Source organism: Somniosus microcephalus, chromosome 11 (assembly GCF_052327205.1).
Source record: "Somniosus microcephalus isolate GS21.2 chromosome 11, FLI_Smic_1.0, whole genome shotgun sequence".
In the NCBI taxonomy this organism is placed as follows: domain Eukaryota; kingdom Metazoa; phylum Chordata; class Chondrichthyes; order Squaliformes; family Somniosidae; genus Somniosus; species Somniosus microcephalus.
In genome coordinates, this window is record NC_140997.1 from 202,694,088 (window position 1) to 202,717,980 (window position 23,893).

The following is a 23,893-nucleotide window of genomic DNA, read 5'->3' on the forward strand; positions in this document are numbered from 1 at the left end:
GTCCGATCCGAACCTAGACTCATGTCCAAATTCCTGCCCGCTCCCCATAACCCTTTATTCCCTTTACTTCTAGGAAACTGTCTCTTTCTGTTTTAAATTTATGTAATGACTAGCTGGGGGGAGCCCGGCTTTGCCAGGGCTGTTTTGGGCCGGGCGGTTTAAATTGAGTGCCAGGCTTTGGGGCCTCTCTGTGTCCCTCTGTGAATCTGGTGCCAGGCAACATTTTAAATCGAGTCCCAGGCTTTTGGGCCCTGTCTGTGTCCCTTTGTGAATCTGCTGCCGGGCAACATTTCTACCTTTTTTTAATACCTTGAAAGATGAAAGTGAAAGTACTTATAAAACATTTTTGTTAATCTTATGTTATTTTTAAAAGAGATACTAACTTTTTCAAAGCTGGATGATCAAAGTAGTTTGAGCTGGAAGCTGAAGTAATGGCAGTGAAACAATGGCTGCCAGATCCCTGAGATGAAAACGATTAGTCCCGCCCACGCACACACACACACCGATTGGCCAACCATCAGGGGACCGTACTGTAGGATTGGTCAATCATGACGGCACAGGATTGGTCGAACCTTGACGTCAGTCAATCAATGCTAAGTAGCAGATAGAGTTTAATTTTGAAGGTTTTTTGCATAAGGCGCGAACAATTTTCGTCCGACCGAAAAGTACGCTTGCGAGCGTCCCGGAAGCGTAAGCTTTCTTTGGAGGTAACGCACGCATAGGTACGCTCTATAACTTTCGAGCGCATAACCGGACAGACGCACACGTGAGGACAGACAGACAGAAGTATCCGTTTATATATATATATATAGATATGCCCAGGGAGTGGGTTACACCCTGCACTCTAATCCAGGGGGGTTTATATATAGAATAATATACCCAGGGAGTGGGTTACAGACTGCAATCTAATCCAGGGGGATTTATATATAGAATAACTAGCTGGGGGGAGCCCGGCTTTGCCAGGGCTGTTTTGGGCTGGGCGGTTTAAATCAAGTGCCAGGCTTTGGGCCCTGTCTGTGTCCCTCTGTGAATCTGCTGGCGGGCAACATTTCTACCTTTTTAATACCTTGAAAGATGAAAGTGAAAGTACTTATAAAACGTTTTTGGTAAATCTTATGTTATTTTTAAAAGAGAAACTAACTTTTTCAAAGCTGGATAAGGAGAGTAGTTTGAGCTGCAAGCAGTGAAAGAATGGCTGGCAGATCCCTGAGATGAAAACGATTAGTCCCGCCCACACACACACTTAATACCTTGAAAGATGAAAGTACTTATAAAACGTTTTTGGTAAATCTTATGTTATTTTTAAAAGAGATACTAACTTTCAAAGTAGTTTGAGCTGGAAGCTGCAAGCACTGAAACAATGGCTGCCAGATCCCCGAGATGAAAACGATTAGTCCCGCCCACACACACACCGATTGGCCAACCATCAGGGGACCGTACTGTAGGATTGGTCAATCGTGACGGCACAGGATTGGTCGAACCTTGACGTCAGTCAATCAATGCTAGCAGATAATGAGTTTAATTTTGAAGGTTTTTCGCATAAGGCGTGAACAATTTTCATCCGACCGAAAAGTAAATACGCTTACCAGCGTCCCGGAAGCGTAAGCTTTCTTCGGAGGTAACGCGCACGTAGGTACGCCGTATAACTTTCGAGCGCATAGCCGGACAGACGCACACCCGAGGACAGACAGACAGACAGAAGGATAGACAGATCGACCGCTTTATATATAGATAGATAGATAGATAGATGTAGCTTCTACAGCTTTTTGGGGCAGCATATTCCATGGACCTACCACCCTCTGAGTGAAGTAGTTCCTCCTCATCTCAGTTTTGAAAGAGCAGCCCCTTATTCTAAGACTATGCCCCCTAATTCTAGTTTCACCCATCATCGGGAACATCCTCCCCGCATCCACCCGATCCAACCCCTTCACAATCTTATATGTTTCAATAAGATCGCCTCTCATTCTTCTGAACTCCAATGAGTAGAGTCCCAATCTACTCAACCTCTCCTCATATGTTCATCCCCGGGATTAACCGAGTGAACCTTCTTTGTACTGACTCGAGAGCAAGTATGTCCTTTCTTAAGTATGGACACCAAAACTGTATGCAGTATTCCAGGTGCGGTCTCACCAATACCTTGTACAACTGAAGCAATACCTCCCTATTTTTATATTCTATCCCCCTAGCAATGAAAGCCAACATTCCATTGGCCTTCTTAATCACTTGCTGCACCTGCATACTAACCTTTTGAGTTTCGTGCACCAGGACCCCCAGATCTCTTTGTACTTCAGTACTTTCCAGTTTCTTGCCATTAAGATAATAACTTGCTCTACGATTTTTCCTGCCAAAGTGCATAACCTCACACTTTCCAGTATTGTATTCCATCTGCCCACTTACTTAGCCTGTCTATGTCCCCTTGCAGGTTTTTTATGTCCTCCTCACTCACTACTTTGATATGTTACACTCTGCCCCCTCCTCCAAATCGTTAATATAGATTGTAAAGAGTTGGGGACCCAGCACTGACCCCTGTGGAACACCACTAGTTACTGATTGCCATTCTGAGAATGAACCATTTATCCCAACTCTCTGCCTTCTGTTAGATAGCCAATCCTCTATCCATGCCAGAATATTACCCCCAATCCTGTGATTTTTTATCTTAAGCAATAATCTTTTGTGTGGCACCTTGTCAAATGCCTTTTGGAAGTCTAAATACACTACGTCCACTGGTTCCCCTTTATCCACCCTATATGTTACTTCCTCAAAGAACTCCAGCAAATTTGTCAAACATGACTTCCCCTTCATAAAACCATGCTGACTTTGTCCTATTAAATTATGATTATCCAAATGTCCTGTTACTGTCTCCTTAATAATGGACTCCAAAATTTTACCTACTACAGATGTTAGGCTAACCGGTCTATAGTTTCCAGCCTTCTGTCTACTGCCCTTTTTAAATAAGGGTGTTACATTAGCAGTTTTCCAGTCTGCCGGGACCTTTGCCGAGTCCAGGGAGTTTTGGAAAATTATTACCAATGCAGCCACAATCCCTACCGCCACTTCTCTCAAGACCCTAGGATGTAAGCCATCCGGTCCAGGTGATTTATCCGCCTTGAGTCCCATTATTTTACCGAGTACCACTTCCTTAGTGATTTTGATTGTGTTTAGCTCCTCCCCCCTTTAGCCCCCTGTTTGTCCAGTGTTGGGATATTCTTAGTGTCTTCTACTGTAAAGACTGATATAAAATATTCATTCAGTGTTTTTGCCATCTCCATATTTCCCACCATTAATTTCCCGGTCTCATCCTCTAAGGGACCAACATTTACTTTAGCCACCCTTTTTCTTTTTATATAACTATAAAAACTCTTACTATCTGTTTTTATATTTTTTGCTAATTTACTTTCATAATCTATCTTCCCTTTCTTAATCAATCTTTTTGTTATTTTTTGCTGTCTTTTAAAGTTTTCCCAATCCTCTATCCTCCCACTAGATTTGGCTACCTTATATGCCCTTGTTTTTAGTCGAATACTATCCTTAATTTCTTTACTTAGCCACGGATGGCTGTCTTTCCTTTTACACCCTTTTTCTTCTCAGTGGAATATATATTTTTTGGAAGTTGTAAAATAACTCCTTAAATGTACACCACTGATCATGTATCGTCTTACCCTTTAATCTATTTTCCCAATTCACTCTACTCAATTCCGCTCTCATACCTTCATAGTTCGCAGCGTCCCTGGGATCACGTGGGCCATGGGGAGCCAATCAGAGCAGGGAATCTCCATTCATAGATTTGACAGGAAGACCTGTCAAATCTATGAATAGAGATCAGCCCCAAAACATAAGTAAAACTTCAAATTTAAAAAAAAATTACATTTTTAAAATGACTATAAATTACATAAATTTAAATATTTGAAAAAATTAAGTTTTTAACGGGGCTAAAAGTAAATTTACCTTTCTTTAAAAGTATTTTAAAATGATAAATCAGTGGGGGGAAAAAAAATTTCTTTTACTTTCTTCACCTCTTACCTTGTTAAAAGCAGGCCTTGCGCCGAGGAGCTGCCGGCCTTGCGCCTGCTTTTCCAGGCACAGCTGTTTCAGACTTACCTGGACTGAAGACTGCTTGAAAAAAACGGAAGTTGCAGCCGTACGCGCTGCCTATCTGGCGCAGGCATTTGACCTGTCAAGCCCTTTGAAGAACGGAAGTTCCAGTTTCCAGCCCAAGCGGTGCATGCGTAAAACCGGCACTTCTGTTAGCCCTACGGGTGAGTACACAGCGTGTACACACCCGTAGAGAACGGAATTTATGGGCCATGATCTCCCTCATTTTCCCAGAGCTGTTTTTGATGAAAGAACATTGGCCCGTAATTCCCGATGGGAGGCTTCCTGCGTGCGGTTGCCTCCTATCGGAAAAAAATCTATGAACTTGCCCAAGTGCTCCCGAGGTCTGGACACTTCTGCTCCTGGGCCTCACCACAGTCGAAATGCACAGGGCCCACGTATCCCAGAGGCACATGCGGTTTGCAAGCGTCCCTGGGATCACGTGGGCCAGGCCAGCCAATAGGAGCAGGGAATCTCCCTTCATACTTTTGACAGATAGATGCAGCGCATACACACCTGTAGGCATCGGAAAATACGGGCCATTAATATTGATACTGATGAAGCTATTGTTAAAATGACATTAAAAGATGGGGTTTTTTTCCATCAGAAGTTCTATGAATATTGGTGGTCTCTAAATTAGAATGTGTCCATCAATGCTTCCCCTAATTTTTTTTGAGGTGTGCGGCCCCTTTAAGGGGCTGCAGAGCCCGTTCACACAAACTTAACATGGGAAAAGCTGGTCCCGGGCTGTGTGAAACCGGCAGAGAGCTGTGTGATAACGCAGCCTAGAGGCAACGTTGGTGTCCATGTCTGTCAGATATAATACTTTTATTATGCTGTCACAAATGATCATGAAACTACAATTTATTTACACTTAATGCATTAATACTCTACCTATCGGAGAAATAAAAAAATCTGCATGCGTGCCCAAAACCAATATGCAGAGCAGAGCCGGTTTCATCAAGAGGAAGGAATTCTTGATATTTGACCGTCAAAAGATTTCCACTTGCTCTCAGCAAATATCAAATAGCAGTAGAAGATGCCTCTTTCTAGCGTTCCTAAAATCATTTTTGTATTAGAAAAAAACAAATTAATAACGAGATTTTTATTGTGTCCAAGTGTTTAGAACGAAAACCTGCTGAAATATTTTTATTTCAGTTTGAGGCACAAAATATTGAATGTTAAAAACATTTTTCAGTAAAAATCTGAACGCTTTGAACTGAGATGCTAATTTTAATTGGCTGTTTCTGTACTGTTATAGATTACTTCTGAAGGAGGTCCACAGCCTCAGTCCAACATCCTGTTTTCTATAAATGATCAAAACCTTGCTACAGTAAATAACATTGGGCATGTAAAGGGGCTTGCAATTGGAAATGGTAAAGTGACTGGAGTAGTTCAAGCTGTTGATGCTGAAAGTGGCAAAGTAGTGGTGATCTCTCAGGTAAGAGATGGGAAACTGAAATCTGATGTGCCTTAATTGCATTTTCCCTCCATTTTAAGAGAGCTTTTGTAGGCCTGCAGAATGGATTGCCTCCCCTACTTGTCTATTCCAATTTACAAGGAAAATATTAGCGAAACCTCTTTTTTTTAAAAACAGTATTTATTTGAACTTGCATGTGAGATGCCTTTTACTTCAAGGTACACAGGAGGATCCTTGTAATGTTTATGCACCAAATCAGAGCATGTTGTCAATTCAAAAATGTTTAATGAGCCTGTAGTTTCTCTAATTAAACCAGTGACTGAAAGCCTTATTGTTATGAAATGATTTAATTTTTGAACGGATTCACACACAGGTTTTCCATTAATTTTATCTGGTCATGTGTGATAACCATGAAATAATTTTCTTATTTTGCGACAGTGACATCATTATTCAAAACGAGTATTAATTGTTTGCCCCCAAAGCAGTTCTTCATTATATCACAGGATAATTACCAATAAGGATACCCTTATGGTCAAACTTCATTCATTCATCCGCAAAGACCTTGCATTCTGATATTTCAACATCTAATTGTTTTTTACCTCCACTCTTCTATCTGGAAGTCCATTCCATGTGTTGATAACTCTGAAGGAAAGTTTGCTGATCAGTCTGAAGTTTACCTATTACTAGTTTGTAACTGTGCCCCTTTGTCTTACTCCTGCAATAAGTAATATTTCCTATGCAATAAGTAATATTTCCTATTTATGTTTTTCATACTCCTAACTATCTTGTATACTTCTTCCAAGAACACTTTTTTTATGGGTACTGCCTTTCGAGGATGTAAAGTTTCTCCAGTCTTTCCTCATAATTCAGATCTTTTTACACTAGGGATCAGCCTCATGGTTTGTCTCTGCTTTGTCCCCAGTGACAAATGTCCCCCCTTGTTTCTTGGCGACCAGAACTGGACACAGTACTCAACGTTGTGGTCTGACCAGATCGCTATACAGTTCAGTAACAACCTCTTTTGACTTGTGTTCTATTATTTTGGTATGTAGTTCAGCATTGTCCCGGCTTCATTGATTGCTGCTCTCCATTGGTTGGACATGCTGAGCATCATGCCTATTAGGATTGCTAGATCTTTTTCAATATCATTCTTTGGAATTTCAGCATTATTTATTGAGCGCATGTCATCCATTTTTCCTTGTGAGTAGAACTGACATTGCATTTGCCATTTTTCTGCCCCTATACATATTTTATCCAACTCATTCTATACTTTATGAGCTGCCTTTTTGGATTCCATTGCCCTGCCTAGTTGGATACCATCTGTAAATTTGACTAATTTTGCATTGTGTTTCTGAATCCAAGTCATTAATGTAATTTAGCAACTGTAGTAGTCCCGATGATGAGCCCTGGGGAACCCCATTCAGTATTCCCCAATCCCCCCTCACCTCACAACCCCATCATAATTCCTCCTCCTGAGTTTCTGTTGTTTACTATGCTTTAGACAATTTCTTATCTTTTCCCAAGATTTACCCAGGATCCCTACAGCTTTGAGGTTAACTAATAACTTTTTTAATGGATCTTGTCAAATACCTTTTTGGAAATCCAGATACTCCACTTTAGAGTTTTCCCAAATACATTTGGATAGTCATTTTCTCAACGCAGTCTGTAATCTGCATCAATATTTAGTTTACATTTTAAATTAATAACTTTAATTGTGATATAGACAGAATATATAGTGAGCAATTCAGAGGAGTATAAATCCCATTACACTTGCCATGATTTATAATTCCCTCCTAATTTAGCGGCTTCTGACTTATCCGAGCTTTGTACCATTGAAACATAAATCCGGCCGCACGTCTTCTCATCATGCAACCTTTAGATGTAATCAACTACAATGAACCTCCATTATCCACATTACGATTATCCTCCTTTCTGACCTAAGAATGTGCATGGGTACCTCCTCATTGCAGGGGCTGCTGATTGTTTCTATTCTTTTTGTTGGTTTTTCATCTAGAAAAAAAATATTTGCCAATTTGTGTTCGTTACTGAGGGAGATGATCCATTATGGCAGTTAATGAAGCTTCACGCTGTATTCCAAAATATATGATTTTGGTTCTTTAATAAAGATACATAGTTGCATCCAAAAAAATATTCTTTTAGGTGCTAATGTAAAAACCATTGGCTTCTGTAATTGTACTTTTGTGTCTGGTTTTCAGGACTTTGTATCCCAGGTTGCATTATGTTGAGATGTGGGTAATGATGGCAAACTGTCAGCGTCCGCTGTCATTACCCTTCTGAAACTGACCACAACTTCAGGATGTAGCGCATGCGCATCTAAATACGGAAATCCCGAAGTTGTGGTCAGTCATTCACTGCTCTGACTGCGCCGTGGACCACTCCCCCTGCCCCCCAGGTAATCAGTGGAACTGACACAAACTTGGGCTTTTCTGCGTTAATATCGCTGTTAAATATGCTATTAAATGTTAAGCCTTCTTGGAATAGGTGGAACTGGGGTTTTTAACAGCGTCTTGACTGCTGAACAAATGTTCTGGCCCTGAAAAAATAATTTTTATATTTGTAGAGTGTCAAATTTCTCCATTATGATAAAAATTACAATTTTTTTTTTTTTTTAAAGTATGTTCATGATATTTCAGCATCTACCTTATCCCCATGTGAACATCCCAATCTTTTTTAAAAAAAAAATAAAAAAAATTACAGAGAGCAAAATAAAGTCCGGATAAAAGCAGCTTCTCATTTCCTGGTTTGCTGTCTGAGAATTCTTCATTGTGATTGGCTGCTTAGACAGCTTGTTAACGTCACTGCAGCTCTTCGCTGTGAATCCCCTATTCACAGCGCTGCAATCAATTACATGTCGAAAAAGGCAAACTTCAAGCCACAGAGATTGCGAAATCACTGTGGGCAGCTTTCTTCAGGGCCAGCAGCGAGCACCTTGGCTTCGCCTCTGACTGCAAATTACAGGCCATAATTTTCCCTTCAAATTTTTATATTAAATCAGTACCCTACTTAGCCCACCCACATTTTACCTGTTCAAAAGCAAAATACTGTGGATATTGGTAACTGAAATTAAAAACAGAAAATGCTGGAAATAGGCAGCAAGTCGGGCAGCATCTGTGGAAAGGTAAACAAAGTTAATGGCCCAGAAATTCGGGTCTCCACGGGTGAGTACGCACGGGGTACTCACCCATAGGCCTGACCTCATTACAGCCTTGGTCCAAACATGGACAAAAGAGCTGAACTCGAAGTGAGGTGAGAGTGACTGCCCTTGACATCAAGGCAGCATTTGATCGAGTGTGGCATCAAGGAGCCCTAGCAAAACTGAAGCCAATGGGAATCAAGGGGAAAACTCTCCATTGGTTGGAATCATACCTAGCACAAAGGAAGTTGGCTGTGGTTGTTGGAGGTCATTCATCTCAATCACATAACATCGCTGCAGGAGTTCCTCAGGGCAGCGTCCTAGGCCCAACCATCTTCAGCTGTTTCATCAATGACCTTCCCTCCATCATAAGGTCAGAAGTGGGGATGTTCGCTGATGATTGCACACTGTTCAGCACCATTCGAGACTCGTCAGATACTGACGCAGTCTGTGTCCATATGCAGCAAGACCTGGACAACATTCAGACTTGGGCTGACAAGTGGCAAGTAACATTCGCACCACACAAGTGCCAGGCAATGACCATCTCTAACAAGCGAGACTCTAACCATCTCCCCTTGACATTCAATGGCATTACCATCACTGAATCCCCCACTATCAACATCCTGGGGGTTACCATTGATCAGAAACTGAACTGGACCAGCCATATAAATACTGTGGCTACAAGAGCAGGCCAGAGGCTGGGAATTCTGCGGTGAGTGTCTCACCTCCTGACTCCCCAAAGCCTTTCCACCATCTACAAGGCACAAGTCAGGAGTGTGATGGAATACTCTCCACTTGCCTGGATGAGTGCAGCTCCAACAACACTCGCGAAGCTCGACACCATTCAGGATAAAGCAGCCCGCTTGATTGGCACTCCATCCACCACCTTCAACATTCACTCCCTCCACCACCGGCGCACTGTGGCTGCAGTGTGTACCATCTACAAGATGCACTGCAGCAACTCGCCAAAGCTCCTTCAACAGCACCTTCCAAACCCGCGACCTCTACCACCTAGAAGGACAAGGGCAGCAGACGCATGGGAACATCACCACCTACAAGTTCCCCTCCAAGCCACACACCATCCTGACTTGGACCTGTATCGCCGTTCCTTCACTGTCGCTGGGCCAAAATCCTGGAACTCCCTAACAGCATTGTGGGTGTACCTACACCATATGGACTGCAGCGGTTCAAGAAGGCGGCTCACCACCATCTTCTCAAGGGCAATTAGGGATGGGCACTAAATGCAGGCCCAGCCAGCGACGCCCACATCCCATCAATGAATTAGAAAAAAAGGCCTGATGGAAGTGCCGGTTTCCTGCATGCACGGGAAACCGGCACTTCCATTCCTCTGAACGAAGAGGTTCAGAGGTCATGCGCGGGGGAGGCTGCGCATGCACATCGAACTTCGTTTTTTTTTTACAGGTTTTCCCAGGAACGTAAGCCTGCAGAATTTAGAAATATAAAAAGCAGGCGTAAGGCTTGCTTTTTACAAGGTAAGTGGTAAATTAATTAAAATTAAAACATTTTTTCCACAGGTTTATTATTTTTAAATACTTTAAAGCAAGGTAAGTTGATTTTTAGCCCCGTTAGAAAATAAAATTATTTTTTTCAAAAATTTAAATTATTGTTTAAAATAGTTATTTCATGTAATTTATAGTTTATTTGATTTGAAAAGCGATGTTTTAAAAAAAATTATTTGAAGATTTAGTGCTATTTTGGGGCCGTAGTATTTATAAGTCTTGACAGCACTTCCTGTCAGACTTATGAATGGAGCATTTCCTGCTCCGATTGGCTGCCCATGGCCCACGTGATCTCAGGGGACGCATCGAACTAACTGCGCCCCTGGGATACGCAAGCACTGCGCGCCGGTAGCTGGACCAGGCCCCGGATCGCAATTCCACGGGAGCCCACAGCTCAACGGCCAGCGCGCAAGGTAAGTGCAGATCGGGGGCTTGCACCCGCGGGAAGCCCCCGACTCGAATTTCTGGGCCATTGTTGCAGCTTGATGACCTTTCATCAGAACTGGAAAAAGTTGGCGCTGCAACAGGTTTTAAGCAAGTTCGGAGGCAGGGAAAGGAGATGGGGAGGAAAGAACAAAAGAGAAGGTCTTGATCGGGTGGAAAGCAGGAGAGATTAAATGACAAAAGGGATGATGGTGCAAGGCAAAAGGGGGTGGTAATGGGACAAGTAAAGAAACACTTGGCACTTTGCATAAACTGGTACATAACATAAGAAATAGGAGCAGGAGTAGGCCATTCGGCCCCTCAAGCATTCTCCGCCATTCAATAAGATCATGGCTGAACTTCTACGTCAACTCCACTTTCCCACCCTATCCCCATATCCCTTGATTCCCACAGTATCCAGAAATCTATCGATCTCTGTCATGAATATAATCAATGACTGAGCATCCACAGTCCTCTGGGGTAGAGAATTCCGAAGATTCACAACCCCTCTGAGTGAAGAAATTTCTCATCACAGTCTTGAATGGCTGACCACTTATCCTGAGACTATGCCCCCTAGTTCTAGACTCCAGCCAGGGGAAACAGCCTCTCAGCATCTACCCTGTCAAGCTCTCTAAGAATTTTATACTCCAACCCCCTTGCAATAAAGGCTAGCATATAATTTGCCTTCCTAATTGCTTGCTGTACCTGCATGTTAACTTTGTGATTTGCATGTTTAATTTTATGTTCGATTTAAAATCCTCCAACTTTTATGTGGCCTAATGGGAGTGAGTGACATGAAGCGGATTTAGCTGTCTGCTGATTTATGAGGACAATTGGTTTTTATTTTGGGAAGTGATGTGGGCAGTAGTGTGACTGTGGTAAACCACGTTCACTATCGTATCACTGTTAGTAGTTAGCACTGTTCACCACTGTTCGTTATAACTGTATCACTGACCACTATTGTATCACGGTACAAGGTCGCCTCTTGCCACACTGCTATACCTGGGATGACCACTGCCGACTCCGCCTTGGCTCCACCCACCAGGCCAGGTATAAAGGTGAGCGACTGGCTGGTATTCCTCCTGCTTGGATCGGATCACCCACGAGAGTGGGCTCTGTTATTTAGTCAATAAAAACCTTTAGTCACCTTCGTAACTCTTCGCCTTTTATTGGAGGAATTGATAGGTATATCAATTTTATTGACTAAATTTAATGATGTCCGACAACGAGTCACAACCGGCGGAGGAGCCACCAGCGCAGCTCCCAGGAGCACAGCCACACCAGCCAGCTTGGCTGCGAGCCCTCAGACCGCCGTACCTGGACCTGAACCCACGAGCAGCAAACTCAGCCGCAGACTTTAAACACTGGCTGGTCTGCTTCGAATCATACCTGAGAGAATCCAGCGTCCCTCAGGCATCCAAACTAAGTGTCCTGCAGGCACAACTGAGCCCGAGAGTATACACTCTCATCGAGGACATGACTACCTACGAGACCGCCATCAACCTGCTGAAACAGAAGTACCGGACCCCGGTAAACTACATGTACGCTAGGCACCTCCTAAGATCACGGCCGCAACAGCCAGGAGAATCAGTAGCCGAATTCTCACAGGCGCTATATGCACTCGCCAGGAACTGTGACTTTAAATCGGTGTCGGCAGCCGAAAATACTGAAGATAATATCCGCGACGCATTCCTGAAAGGCCTACGGTCCGAGTACTCACGGCAAAGACTGCTGGAAGCTAAAGACCTCAGCATGGAAAAAGCTGAAGCCCTCGCTATCTCCCTGGAAGTGGCCCACCAAGATCAGGAAGCATTCACCAGGTACTGCTCGCGACCCTGGGACTCGGGCCCTACCACAGCACCCTTCCCAGCGCCGCCCCCGGGACCTACCTCTGCGTCGGCGTCCCGGACCCGACCGGCCCCGCCACCCCCGGCACCGGCCCCGACATCGGGCATCCGCGATCGGGCCGCCGGCTGTTTTTTTTGTGGCCAGGAGAAGCACCCGAGGTCGCGCTGCCCAGCCAAGAACTCCATATGTAAAACCTGCCTGAAGAAAGGCCACTTCTCCAAGGCCTGCAGGAGCGGATCCTCAGAGGCCAGCAGTGCCGCATGCGAACTATGGGGGCGGCCATCTTCGTTTAGGGCAACTGAGGCCAGCATCCCCACACATGAGTCATGGGGGCGGCCATCTTTGATTAAGGCAACCGACCCCAATAGTGCCTCATGGGGCCCTACCTCGTGGGAGACGCCATTTTACTCACCACGCCCGACCGCCTCGCCCGCAGATGACAACGACTCGCTCAGCTACACACTAGCTTCCGTCACCCTGGACCAAGCCCGCCCGCACCATCTGTCCAAGTCAATGATGGACATCAAAGTGAACGGCCACGCCACGACCTGCCTGTTCGACAGCGGAAGCACGGAGAGCTTCATCCACCCAGACACGGTGAGCCACTACTCCCTCTCTGTCCTACCAACGCGCAGCCGAATCTCGATGGCATCGAGGTCCCACGCCACGGACATCAGCGGCTACTGTGTCGTGACCCTGTCGGTTAAGGGCACGGAGTATAAAAACTTTAAACTCCTCGTCCTCCCCCATCTCTGCGCTGCCGTCCTACTAGGGCTGGACTTCCAATCCCACCTCCAAAGCGTAACCCTAGCATACGGTGGACCCCTCCCCCCCACTCACAGTCAACAACCAGCAAACGTTAAACCGCCCACCGCGTAACACCTGCAGCCTCTCCACCCTCAAGGTCCCGCCACCCTCTCTGTTTGCTAACCTTACCCCTGACTGCAAACCCGTCGCTACCAAGAGCAGGCGGTATAGCGCCGGGGACAGAGCCTTCATTAGCTCTGAGGTGCGGCGCCTCCTGAAAGAGGGCATTATCGAGGGGAGCAGCAGCCCCTGGCGTGCCCAGGTCGTAGTCGTAAAGACCGGCGATTAAAAACCGCCTGGTCATCGACTACAGCCAGACCATAAACAGATATACCCAGCTGGACGCATACCCCCTCCCCCGCATATCTGACATGGTCAATCAGATTGCACAGTATAAAGTATTCTCGACCATCGACCTGAAGTCGGCCTACCACCAACTCCCTATCCACCCTGAGGACCGCCAGTATACCGCCTTCGAGGCGAATGGGCGCCTATACCACTTCCTTAGGGTCCCCTTCGGTGTCACTAATGGGGTCTCGGTCTTCCAAAGGGAGATGGACCAGATGGTTGACCAGAACGAACTGCAGGCTACATTCCCCTACCTAGATAACGTCACTATCTGTGGCCGCGACCGGCAGGAACATGACGCGAATCTGGAGAAATTCCTCCGTACGGCCCAACGGCTGAACCTCACCTACAATAAGGAGAAATGCGTGTTTAACACCACGCGCCTTGCCATCCTCGGCTGCGTAGTGGAGAACGGAATCATCGACCCCGACCCAGAAAGAATGCGCCCCCTCATGGAGCTACCCCTCCCCCACTGCCCTAAAGCACTTAGGAGAACCCTGGGGCTTTTCGCCTACTATGCCCAATGGGTACCCAATTACGCGGACAAAGCCAGACCCCTCCTGAAAGCCACTTCCTTCCCCCTCACGGAGGAGGCGTGCGCGGCCTTCTCCCTCATTAAGGGAGACATAGCCAAGGCCACGATGCACGCAGTGGACGAGTCCATCCCCTTTCAGGTGGAGAGCGACGCATCCGACTTCGCCTTAGCCGCCACCCTAAACCAGGAGGGGAGGCCAGTGGCCTTCTTCTCAAGGACCCTACAGGGCCCCGAGATCCGACATTCGTCGGTCGAGAAAGAGGCCCAGGCGATCGTGGAGGCAGTACGGCGCTGGAGGCACTACCTGGCAGGCAAACGATTTACCCTCCTCACCGACCAGCGTTCGGTGGCTTTCATGTTTAATAACAAGCTGAAGGGCAAAATCAAGAATGACAAGATTTTGAGATGGAGAATCGAGCTCTCCACCTACGATTATGAGATCTTGTACCGGCCAGGCAAGCTGAACGAATCCCCTGATGCCCTTTCACGAATGACATGCGCCAGCGCGCATATCGATAGGCTTCAGACCCTCCACGACCAGCTCTGCCACCCCGGAGTCACCAGACTCTACCATTTCATTAAGGCCCGCAACCTGACCTACTCCATCGAGGAGGTCAGGACCATGACCAGGAACTGCCAGACCTGTGCGGAGTGCAAACCGCACTTCTATAGGCCGGACCGAGCAAGCCTGATCAAGGCCACCCGCCCCTTCGAGCGCCTGAGCATCGACTTTAAGGGGCCCCTCCCGTCCTCTGACCGTAATGTGTACTTCCTCAACATCGTTGATGAGTACTCCCGTTTCCCCTTTGCCTTCCCCTGCCCCGACATGACCAGTAGCACGGTCATTAAGTGCCTGAATGCCCTCTTCGCCTTGTTCGGGTTCCCGAACTATATACACAGCGACCGGGGCTCCTCCTTCATGAGCGAGGAACTCCGGCAATTCCTCCTAGAGAGAGGTATTGCAGCAAGCAGGACCACCAGCTACAACCCCAGAGGTAACGGTCAGGTGGAAAGAGAGAACGCGACGGTATGGAAGGCCGTCCTCTTAGCCTTAAAGTCGAAGGGCCTCCCAACCTCCCGCTGGCAAGAAGTCCTCCCGACAGCGCTGCACTCCATCCGGTCATTACTTTGCACGGCCACTAACACCACCCCCCATGAACGAATGTTTGTTTTCCCCAGGAAGTCGACTACGGGAACCACTCTACCAACCTGGCTGACCGCCCCGGGGCCGGTCTGGCTGCGGAAACACGTGAGGACCCATAAAACGGACCCCCTGGTCGAGAGGGTGAACCTCCTGCACGCCAACCCCCAGTACGCCTACGTGGCGTACCCAGACGGGCGGGAGGACACTGTCTCCCTACGAGACCTCGCACCCTCAGCCGATCCGGAAACACCGCCACCACCACCCCCAACCTCAGTCCAGGTAGACGGCATGCCGGAACCCCACGAGCCCTCGCCGACCACGCAAACACCAGCATCAACACCGGATAAGGCACCAGCACCGGATAAGGCAACACCACCGCTGCGGCGATCGGAGAGGCTTACGAAGCCTCCGGACAGACTGACCTACCAGAATTGGTAGTACACTTCACCCCGCCGGACTTAATTCTAAACAAGGGGTGAATGTGGTAAACCACGTTCACTATCGTATCACTGTTAGTAGTTAGCACTGTTCACCACTGTTCGTTATAACTGTATCACTGACCACTATTGTATCACGGTACGAGGTCGCCTCTTGCCACACTGCTATACCTGGGATGACCACTGCCGACTCCGCCTTGGCTCCACCCACCAGGCCAGGTATAAAGGTGAGCGACTGGCTGGTATTCCTCCTGCTTGGATCGGATCACCCACGAGAGTGGGCTCTGTTATTTAGTCAATAAAAACCTTTAGTCACCTTCGTAACTCTTCGCCTTTTATTGGAGGAATTGATAGGTATATCAGTGACCAGCTAGGGACTGCTACATTCAGTCAGTATTCAGTGCTGTGTGTACCTTTACTTCCTGGACTTGAAGTAAAAGATGGCTAAGTTCAACTTATTCCAGTGTACGTTGAGGATTATCTGCACTAAACAGTTGGAATCCCTTTACTGTAGTATGACAACCTTTACCCCTTGTTCCTTGCAGGAATATGACATGGAACACTCAGTCTCAACAGGGTTATAAATAATTGCATTATTTTACACACATTTTTGTTCTAATTTAATCCATTGCTCTACCATTACAAGGCTGCACTTTTTGCAATCTAGGCTTTCTTGCATGTAAGCTATTAAAACCTCTGATAGTTCTCCTATCACAGTTGTACTTAGGATAACAGTTCTTTACCCTGCTTCACAAGGTGCATTGGCAATTCCACCTGCCTTAATGGTACTGTACTTCCTCTTCGAGTTGTAGCTCTTTCCAGACCCTGCTTAATATGCTTCTTTTCAGTCTCTCACCCAGATCAATCAGTCGACTCAAATCTTGGGTTTATCGTTCAAGTTGGTCTACTATTTTTTTTTTTACCTCTTTTATAGAATCAAAGCAGAAGCCACCCTCTTCACACCAAGATCCAGCTTTGAACCTGCCGATGGTTTTCTTTTGACTACGCTAAACAAAGTCACCAAACTGAACCGTTAACTGGCAATTGCAACATTTTTGTATGCACTTCCAGAGCCTGTTTTCCTGACCGGCTGTTCCCTGTCTGGTCCTTATATCCTCAACATGAAATGCTGGGATGTTTGTGAAATGGAATGGAGTAGCACTGTCTTCCTCTACCTTCCCTACCCTCACTCCCAAAATAATATCAGTAACAAGCTCTGACTATTTTGGGAGTAGGTATTCTTCCTCATTGATTGTGGATCCTGGTCACCTCTATTTCCAATCACACTTGGAGTTCATCCAGGATTTAGCTTCCAATGTCAAAAATAATGGACAACATCAGAGATTATCCATTGTTACTGTTAACTTAATTTGTTTTATTTGCATCAGAACCCTCCTGATGATGATCTACATCTATTAAATGAATTAGGTTGGTATTAGTGTTTAGTCAGAGTTGACCTTGTGTCTTAACCTGCAGTTGTCCTCAAGTGTCAGCTTTGTGCAACTGTTGGCACTCTTGCAGCTGAGTCATAAGGTTGTCGGTTCAAGCCCGACTGCAGGATTTGAACATATAATCTAGGCTGACCGTGCAGTACGGAGGGAATACTGCATTGTCAGAAGTGCCACCTTTTGGATGGGATGTTAAATTGAGGTCCTGCCTTAAGCATTATTTGAAAAAGAGCTGGAACGTTCTGGCTAACATTTATTCATCATGTTACTGTTAATGTGTGCAAATTGGCTGCTGCCTTTGCTGTATAGCAATGACACCACAGGACACACTCACTGGAAGGAGACACCGCGGAACACACTCACTGCATGGAGACACCGCGGGACACACTCACTGGAAGGCTACGGACCAAATGCTGGAAAATAGGATTAGATTAGACAGGGCTTGATGGCCGGCGTGGACGCGATGGGCCGAAGGGCCTCTTTCTGTGCTGTATAACTCTGACTCTGAGACATACCATAAGGAGGTCGGGACACATGAGCAAGGACAAGGCCCGAACCAGGAGCAAAGCCGGAACCCAGGAGCGATAGCAGCAAGGTCAAGGCCCAGGAGTGGCGCAGCGTTGTCCAGCAGCGGGGTTGGGAGGACCACGCTGCAGCCTATGAAACCCAGGCAGAGATGACCTGTGGGAAGGAGAGAGGAGTATGTTTGTTTGTCTGTGTGCTAGGCCGATGTAGCAAAGCCTGGTCTCCAATCGCCTTGGATCCCCTTGCCATTGGACCAAGACCTTGCTCTGTCAAGCCTGTGTGGTAGCTGGTGTGCAACGGCCACCCCACGTTAAAATAATTCACGCACAGGCACCTTCTACCTTTTAAAATGCGGGACCTGGAATGTCGGGGCCCTCATGGACAACCCCAACAGCGAATGACCGGAACGCTGTACTGCTATCGTTGCCCGGGAGCTCAGAAATTTTGACATAGACATCGCCGCCCTAAGTGAGACCCAGCGGGCAGGGGAAGGCCAGCTCAAGGAGCAAGACAGTGGTTACACCTTCTTCTGGAAAGGCAAACCTGAAGAAAAACGCTGCCACCATGGGGCAGGCTTCACCATAAAAAATGAGTTAGTTGAACGTCTCAGAGACTCCCCTTGTGGAATAAACGAACGCCTCATGACTCTATGGCTCACCCTAGCCCGGAACCAGTGGAAGCCACAGACGAGACCAAAGAGGAATTCTACTCTAGCCTCAAACAGTCCAGTCCCGAGTCCCAACAGGTGATAGGCTGATCCTCCTTGGCGACTTTAACGCCAGAGTTGGAAAGGACACAGACCTCTGGGGAGGTGTGATCGGCAGAGATGGGGTAGGGAAAGCCAACTCCAACGGTACCCTCCTCCTGACAAAATGCTTAGAACATGGCCTTGTCATAACCCACACCCTGTTCCGTCAGAGACAAATACAAGGCTTCATGGCAACACCCTCGCTCCAAGCACTGGCATCTGCTGGACTACGTCATCGTCCGAGCAAGGGACCGCAAGGACATCCGCATCACCCGTGCCATGACAGGAGCTGACGACTGCTGGACAGACCACCGCCGAATCTGCTCTGTCATTTCCATCAACGTAGCCCTGAAATAGCAACAGAAGCAATGCTGCAGGAAAATCAACGCTGGAGCACTCAAAGACCCTGCTAAGAAAGCCCTATTCAGCCTGCGCCTCACAACTAACCTGATGACTCCCAGTGATTAAGAAACACAGTGTGTCCACAGCGCCTGGTCTGCACTCAAGGCCTCCATAATCAGCAGCTGTGAAGAGACGCTCAGTCACTCGTCCAGTGAAAAACCAAGACTGGTTCGACGGGAGCTAATAAGCCGCACGCGCAAGGCATTCCTGATCTGGAAACAGCAACAGAACTCGAGAGCAAGAAAGCAGCTCTACAGACGCCTGAAGGTCGAGGTCCACAAAAAACTCGCGACCTAAAGAACAGATGGTGGGTGGAGAAAGCGCAGGAGATCCAGCAGCTAGCCGACAACCATGACGTGCGTGGATTCTTTCGCGTAGTCAAGACCACCTACGGCCCAAGCACCCAAGGTCCTACCCCACTGCAGGCCAAGAACGGAGAGGTACACATCAAGGACAGAGAGGCAGTCAGTGCCCACTGGAAGGAGCACTTCGAAGATCTCCTTAACCGAGACTGTCTTCGATGCGAGTGTCATCAACTCCATCCCACAGCATGCTACCCGCCACCACCTCAGCACAACTCCAGCCCGGCATGAGGTTGAAAAGACCATCCGACAACTGAAGAACAACAAGGCCTCAGGAGTAGATGGAATCCCTGCCGAGGGGCTAAACATGGAGGAGGAGCACTATTGGCGTGAATACATGAACTCATTTCTCTTATTTGGAAGGAGGAGATCATGCCAGGGGATCTCAGAGACGCAGTAATCGTGACCATCTTCAAGAAAGGTGACCAGTCCGATTGCGGTAATTACAGAGGAGTCTCCCTGCTGTCTGCCACAGGGAAAGTCATCGCAAGAATCCTCCTCAATCACCTTCTCCCAGTGGCTAAAGAGCTCCTCCCAGTGTCGCAATGCGTATTCCGCCCACTAAGGGGCACAATGGGAATGATCTTCACCTTGCGTCAACTACAAGAGAAATGCAGGGAACAGCACCAACCGCTGTACATGGCCGCCTTTGACCTCACAAAGGCCTTCGACATTGTCAACCGTGAGGGATTTTGGAGTGTCCTCCTCAAATTCGGCTGCCCTCAAAAGTTTGTCACCACCCTCCGCCTGCTTCACGACATGCAAGCTGTGATTCTGACCAACGGATCCACCACAGACTCAATTCACGTACGGACCGGGGTCAAGCAAGGCTGTGTCATCGCAACAAGGCTGTGTCATCGCAGCAACGCTCTTCTCGATCTTTCTGGCTGCAATGCTCCATCTCACCCTCGGTAAGCTCCCCGCTGGAGTGGAGCTAATCTGCAGAACAAGCGGGAAACTGTTCAACCTCCGTCACCTCCAGTCCAGATCCAAGGCCGTCCCATCCTCTGTTATCGAATTACAGTATGCAGGCGATGCTTGCGTCTGCGCACGCTCTGAAGCCAAACTCCAAACCATCATCAACACCTTCACCGAAGCATACGAGAGCATGGGCCTTACACTAAACATCTGCAAGACAAAGGTCCTCTAGCAACCTGCCCCCGCCACACAGTACTGCTCCTCGATTATCAAAATCCATGACGAGGCCTTGGACAACGTGGACCACTTTCCATACCTCTGGAGCCTACCGTCAACAAGGGCAGACATCGATGACGAAGTCCAACACCGCCTTCAGTATGCCAGTGCAGCCTTCGGTCGCCTGAGGAAGAGAGTGTTTGAAGACCAGGACCTCAAACCCGGCACTAAGCTCATGGTCTACAGAGCAGCAGTGATACCCGCCCTCCTGTATGCTTCAGAAACATGGACCATGTACACCAGGCATCTCAAAGCACCGGAGAGGTACCACCAACGCTGCCTCCGCAAGATCCTGCAAATCCATTGGCAGGATAGGCGCACCAACGTCGGTGTTCTCGCTCAGGCCAACATCCCCAGCACCGAAGCTTTGACCATGCTCGCTCAGCTCCGATGGATGAGCCACATCGTCCACATGCCCGATATGAGACTCCCAAAACAAGTGCTCTACTCTGAGCTCCGACACAGCAAGAGAGCCCCAGATGGGCAGAGGAAACGCTTCAAGGACACCCTCAAAGCCTCCTTGAAAAAGTGCAACATCCCCACCGACACCTGGGAATCCCTGGCCCAAGACCGCACAAAGTGGAGGAGAAGCATCCGGGAAGGCGCCAAACACCTCGAGTCTCTTCGCCGGGAGCAAGCGGAAGGAGCGCACGTCAACCCAAGCACCCCACCCACCCGCCCCTTCAACCACCGTCTGCCCCACCTGTGACAGAGACTGTAGGTCCCGCATTGGACTCATCAGACACCTGAGAACTCATTTTTAATGTGGAAGCAAATCATCCTCGGTTCCGAGGGACTGCCTAAGAAGGATAACAATGACTGCACTTTAAAAATAACGCATTGCCTGTAAGCAGCTTTGGCACTTAAGGATATGAAAGATGCTATACAAATGCAAGTCCTTCTTTCTTATCAGAACCTACCTAATGTAGACTTGTGCCCAAATCTGCTGGCATTAGAGACCATTTAATGCAGGTACATGCCTAAAGACATTTTGACTGTCATTGTGATGCTCCTCTACTATTCTGCCACATCAGCCCCCAGTTGGTGTTGCTCATACTTGCCCCACTGATGTACAAAGTTAAAACTCCCTGCTATTTTCTGAACATAGCTGCCAATGTGCTGATTTTTACTCATTTCTGGATGGTCAACACCTGAGTCTACCTGCTACTTCTACCATCTGTAATCCGTTCTGATGTCCACCCAGTACTGACTTTGCCGTCTGTGTTCCAGAAATGGGGCCTTCCTTCAGTGATAGCTACTTGCCCCAAATTGGAGTTGCTCCCTTAATTAGGAGCTGCTTTCCTAACCCCAGTAGAATAATCAAGCACCAACATCTTTATTAAATTCAAACAGCTTTTCAAAATCTGGCCACTACTTCACAATCGTCTTCAGCTCAACTAGACAACAGAACAGATATGAGTGCAAATCAGAGAGACAGTGAACCTTTTCTCCTTTTTCTCCACCTAGGAAAGATTCTAATAATAACTGTAGCATGGACTGTTCTGATTGCTTTTCACTAGTAATAATGCAACTCTTGTTTGACTCCTTATACTAACTCATTATGATTCAAGCACTGGTACAATTTTATAACTGGAGTATGACCGATACGACTGAAGTTTATATTTGACAATATTGCTTCTTGAGTTATATTTCTGACCTTGGGTGTCCTATTTTATATTGCTACTTGATTGTATAAATCATGCTCTTAACTGAAGTTAGTCATGTGGATGAATTCTTCAGAATGTGTAATGGTTATTTCGGTTTTGGTGATTTGCTGTTTTTTTAAGCACACACCCACTTAACTTTTAGCCCAAAAGCCTATCACTGTTGTAGCAAATTAGGGAGGAAAATATTTTGTTTAACCATTCAACTCTATAATGTGGTGCTGTAGTGCATAAACTATTTTTATTTCCTTAAAGGATGAAGTAGAAGTGGAAGTAGTTCAGCTTAAAGCTGTGAGAATCCGTGCACCCATTACAAGAATGAAGACTGGCACTCGGGTAATTTTATATTCTGAAGTTAAACCCAGAATCTCCCTGGGTTCTTGAATAAATTTAACGATGTATTTTTCTCAAAGTACTGAATCGTAATACGTGCAATTTACAAGTTCATAAATTCAGAATAATGAAAATTCAACGATCCGTACTGCTTTCTACATATACTTTGTTTTGTTTCAATTTGGTAACAGTGGTTGATGTCAGTGATTTTGATGAATTTGCTTCATTTGCAGATGCCGGTCTATGTAATGGGAATTACAAGCAACCAGACACCATTTGCATTTGGTAATGCAATACCAGGACTGACATTTCATTGGTCTATCACTAAAAGGGACATTATTGACCTTGGCACAAGACATTCTGAGGTAAATTGAGCTGTTGAGATTCAAACATTATTTACTGCTTACATCTGTTACCGGTGTACAGGAAACTTTGTGCTATCCGGTACTGACGGGACCGAGCTGTTGCCGTTCCCTCAAAACTGCCGGACACACCAGCGTTAATGTTGAAGCATACGGAGCTTTTCAGCTCCCTATCTGGCAACAAACACTGTTGCTTAGCAACAGCTTCTAAACAGTCGGCTGTACCTTGGAAGCATCTCTGTCGCTTAGCAACAGCTTCAGAGAGACTTTGCAGAGCCTGACTGTTGGGGGGAAAAAAAGCCACGAGAAGAAAAAAAATGCCACGAGAAGAAAAAAAACCTAACAAAACGGCTCCTGATTTTTGCCGGTGGCTCAAGCTTGCTGGACATTTAGCCTCCGGATAACACAAAGTTTCCTGTATATATTGTATAAAACCGGTGTGTGTATATTGAGTATATATAATCTTCAGGAAATGTATTCCCCCATATTGAAATAATTTTATTATTGTCTTGCTATGGTTTCCTTGTGTAGAATTTACAAATCAGCTTTTTTAATGCATTTTCTGTTTTTAGGCATCTTTTCAACTTCCAGCAAGTAACAACTTTGCAATGTATGTGTACAGTCGAGTAAAAGGCAGAACTGGGCTGAAAGTTGTTGTAAAAGCCACAGATCCAGCAGCTGGACAGTTTGAAAACAAAGCTAGAGAATTGTCCGATGAAATGCAGATTCAGGTACTGCTCCCATTTCCTTTTTACTTTTTTGACACCACTGCTCATGCTATGTCATTGCACATGAGGAATGAAGACAAAGTGCATTCTTAAGGTTGAGCAGGGATCGAAGGCAAGTGATAACTGGACCGGGGGTGGGGGAAGAGAAGCAATAGAAGACTGCAATTCCGGAAGTGGGAAGAGGGCAAAGGTGGAGGGGATGGTAGAGTGGGTTAGAGACCAGGGGAGGTATAAGGTTGAAGGTGAAGGAGGAGGATTGGGAGAGAAGTGAGGGAGGATTTGAGGAGTAGGATATTTTTTGACAGTACTGGTTGAGGGGGGAATGTTTTGGCAGGGAAATATTGGGCAAAAAAATTCAAAATTAACTGGGCTCTTGGGAGATGTGTGTTGTAATTGGAT

At 46.6% G+C, this 23,893-nt stretch overlaps 1 protein-coding gene across 3 annotated transcripts in view; it reads left to right on the forward strand.

The window, feature by feature from the left end:
• The window catches only part of nup210 (nucleoporin 210), a 139,177-nt gene that overhangs the window by 75,085 nt on the left and 40,199 nt on the right, over positions 1-23,893 (forward strand). For all 3 annotated transcript variants that reach the window (XR_015080044.1, XM_086001713.1, XM_086001714.1), the window contains exons 25-28: positions 5,354-5,533; positions 22,327-22,407; positions 22,638-22,769; positions 23,339-23,497. Coding sequence is in view for 2 of the 3 variants with exons in the window: in XM_086001713.1 (XP_085857839.1) it covers positions 5,354-5,533; positions 22,327-22,407; positions 22,638-22,769; positions 23,339-23,497 (552 nt within the window). In the remaining variant the exon portion in view is untranslated. The remainder of the gene's footprint in view (positions 1-5,353; positions 5,534-22,326; positions 22,408-22,637; positions 22,770-23,338; positions 23,498-23,893) is intronic.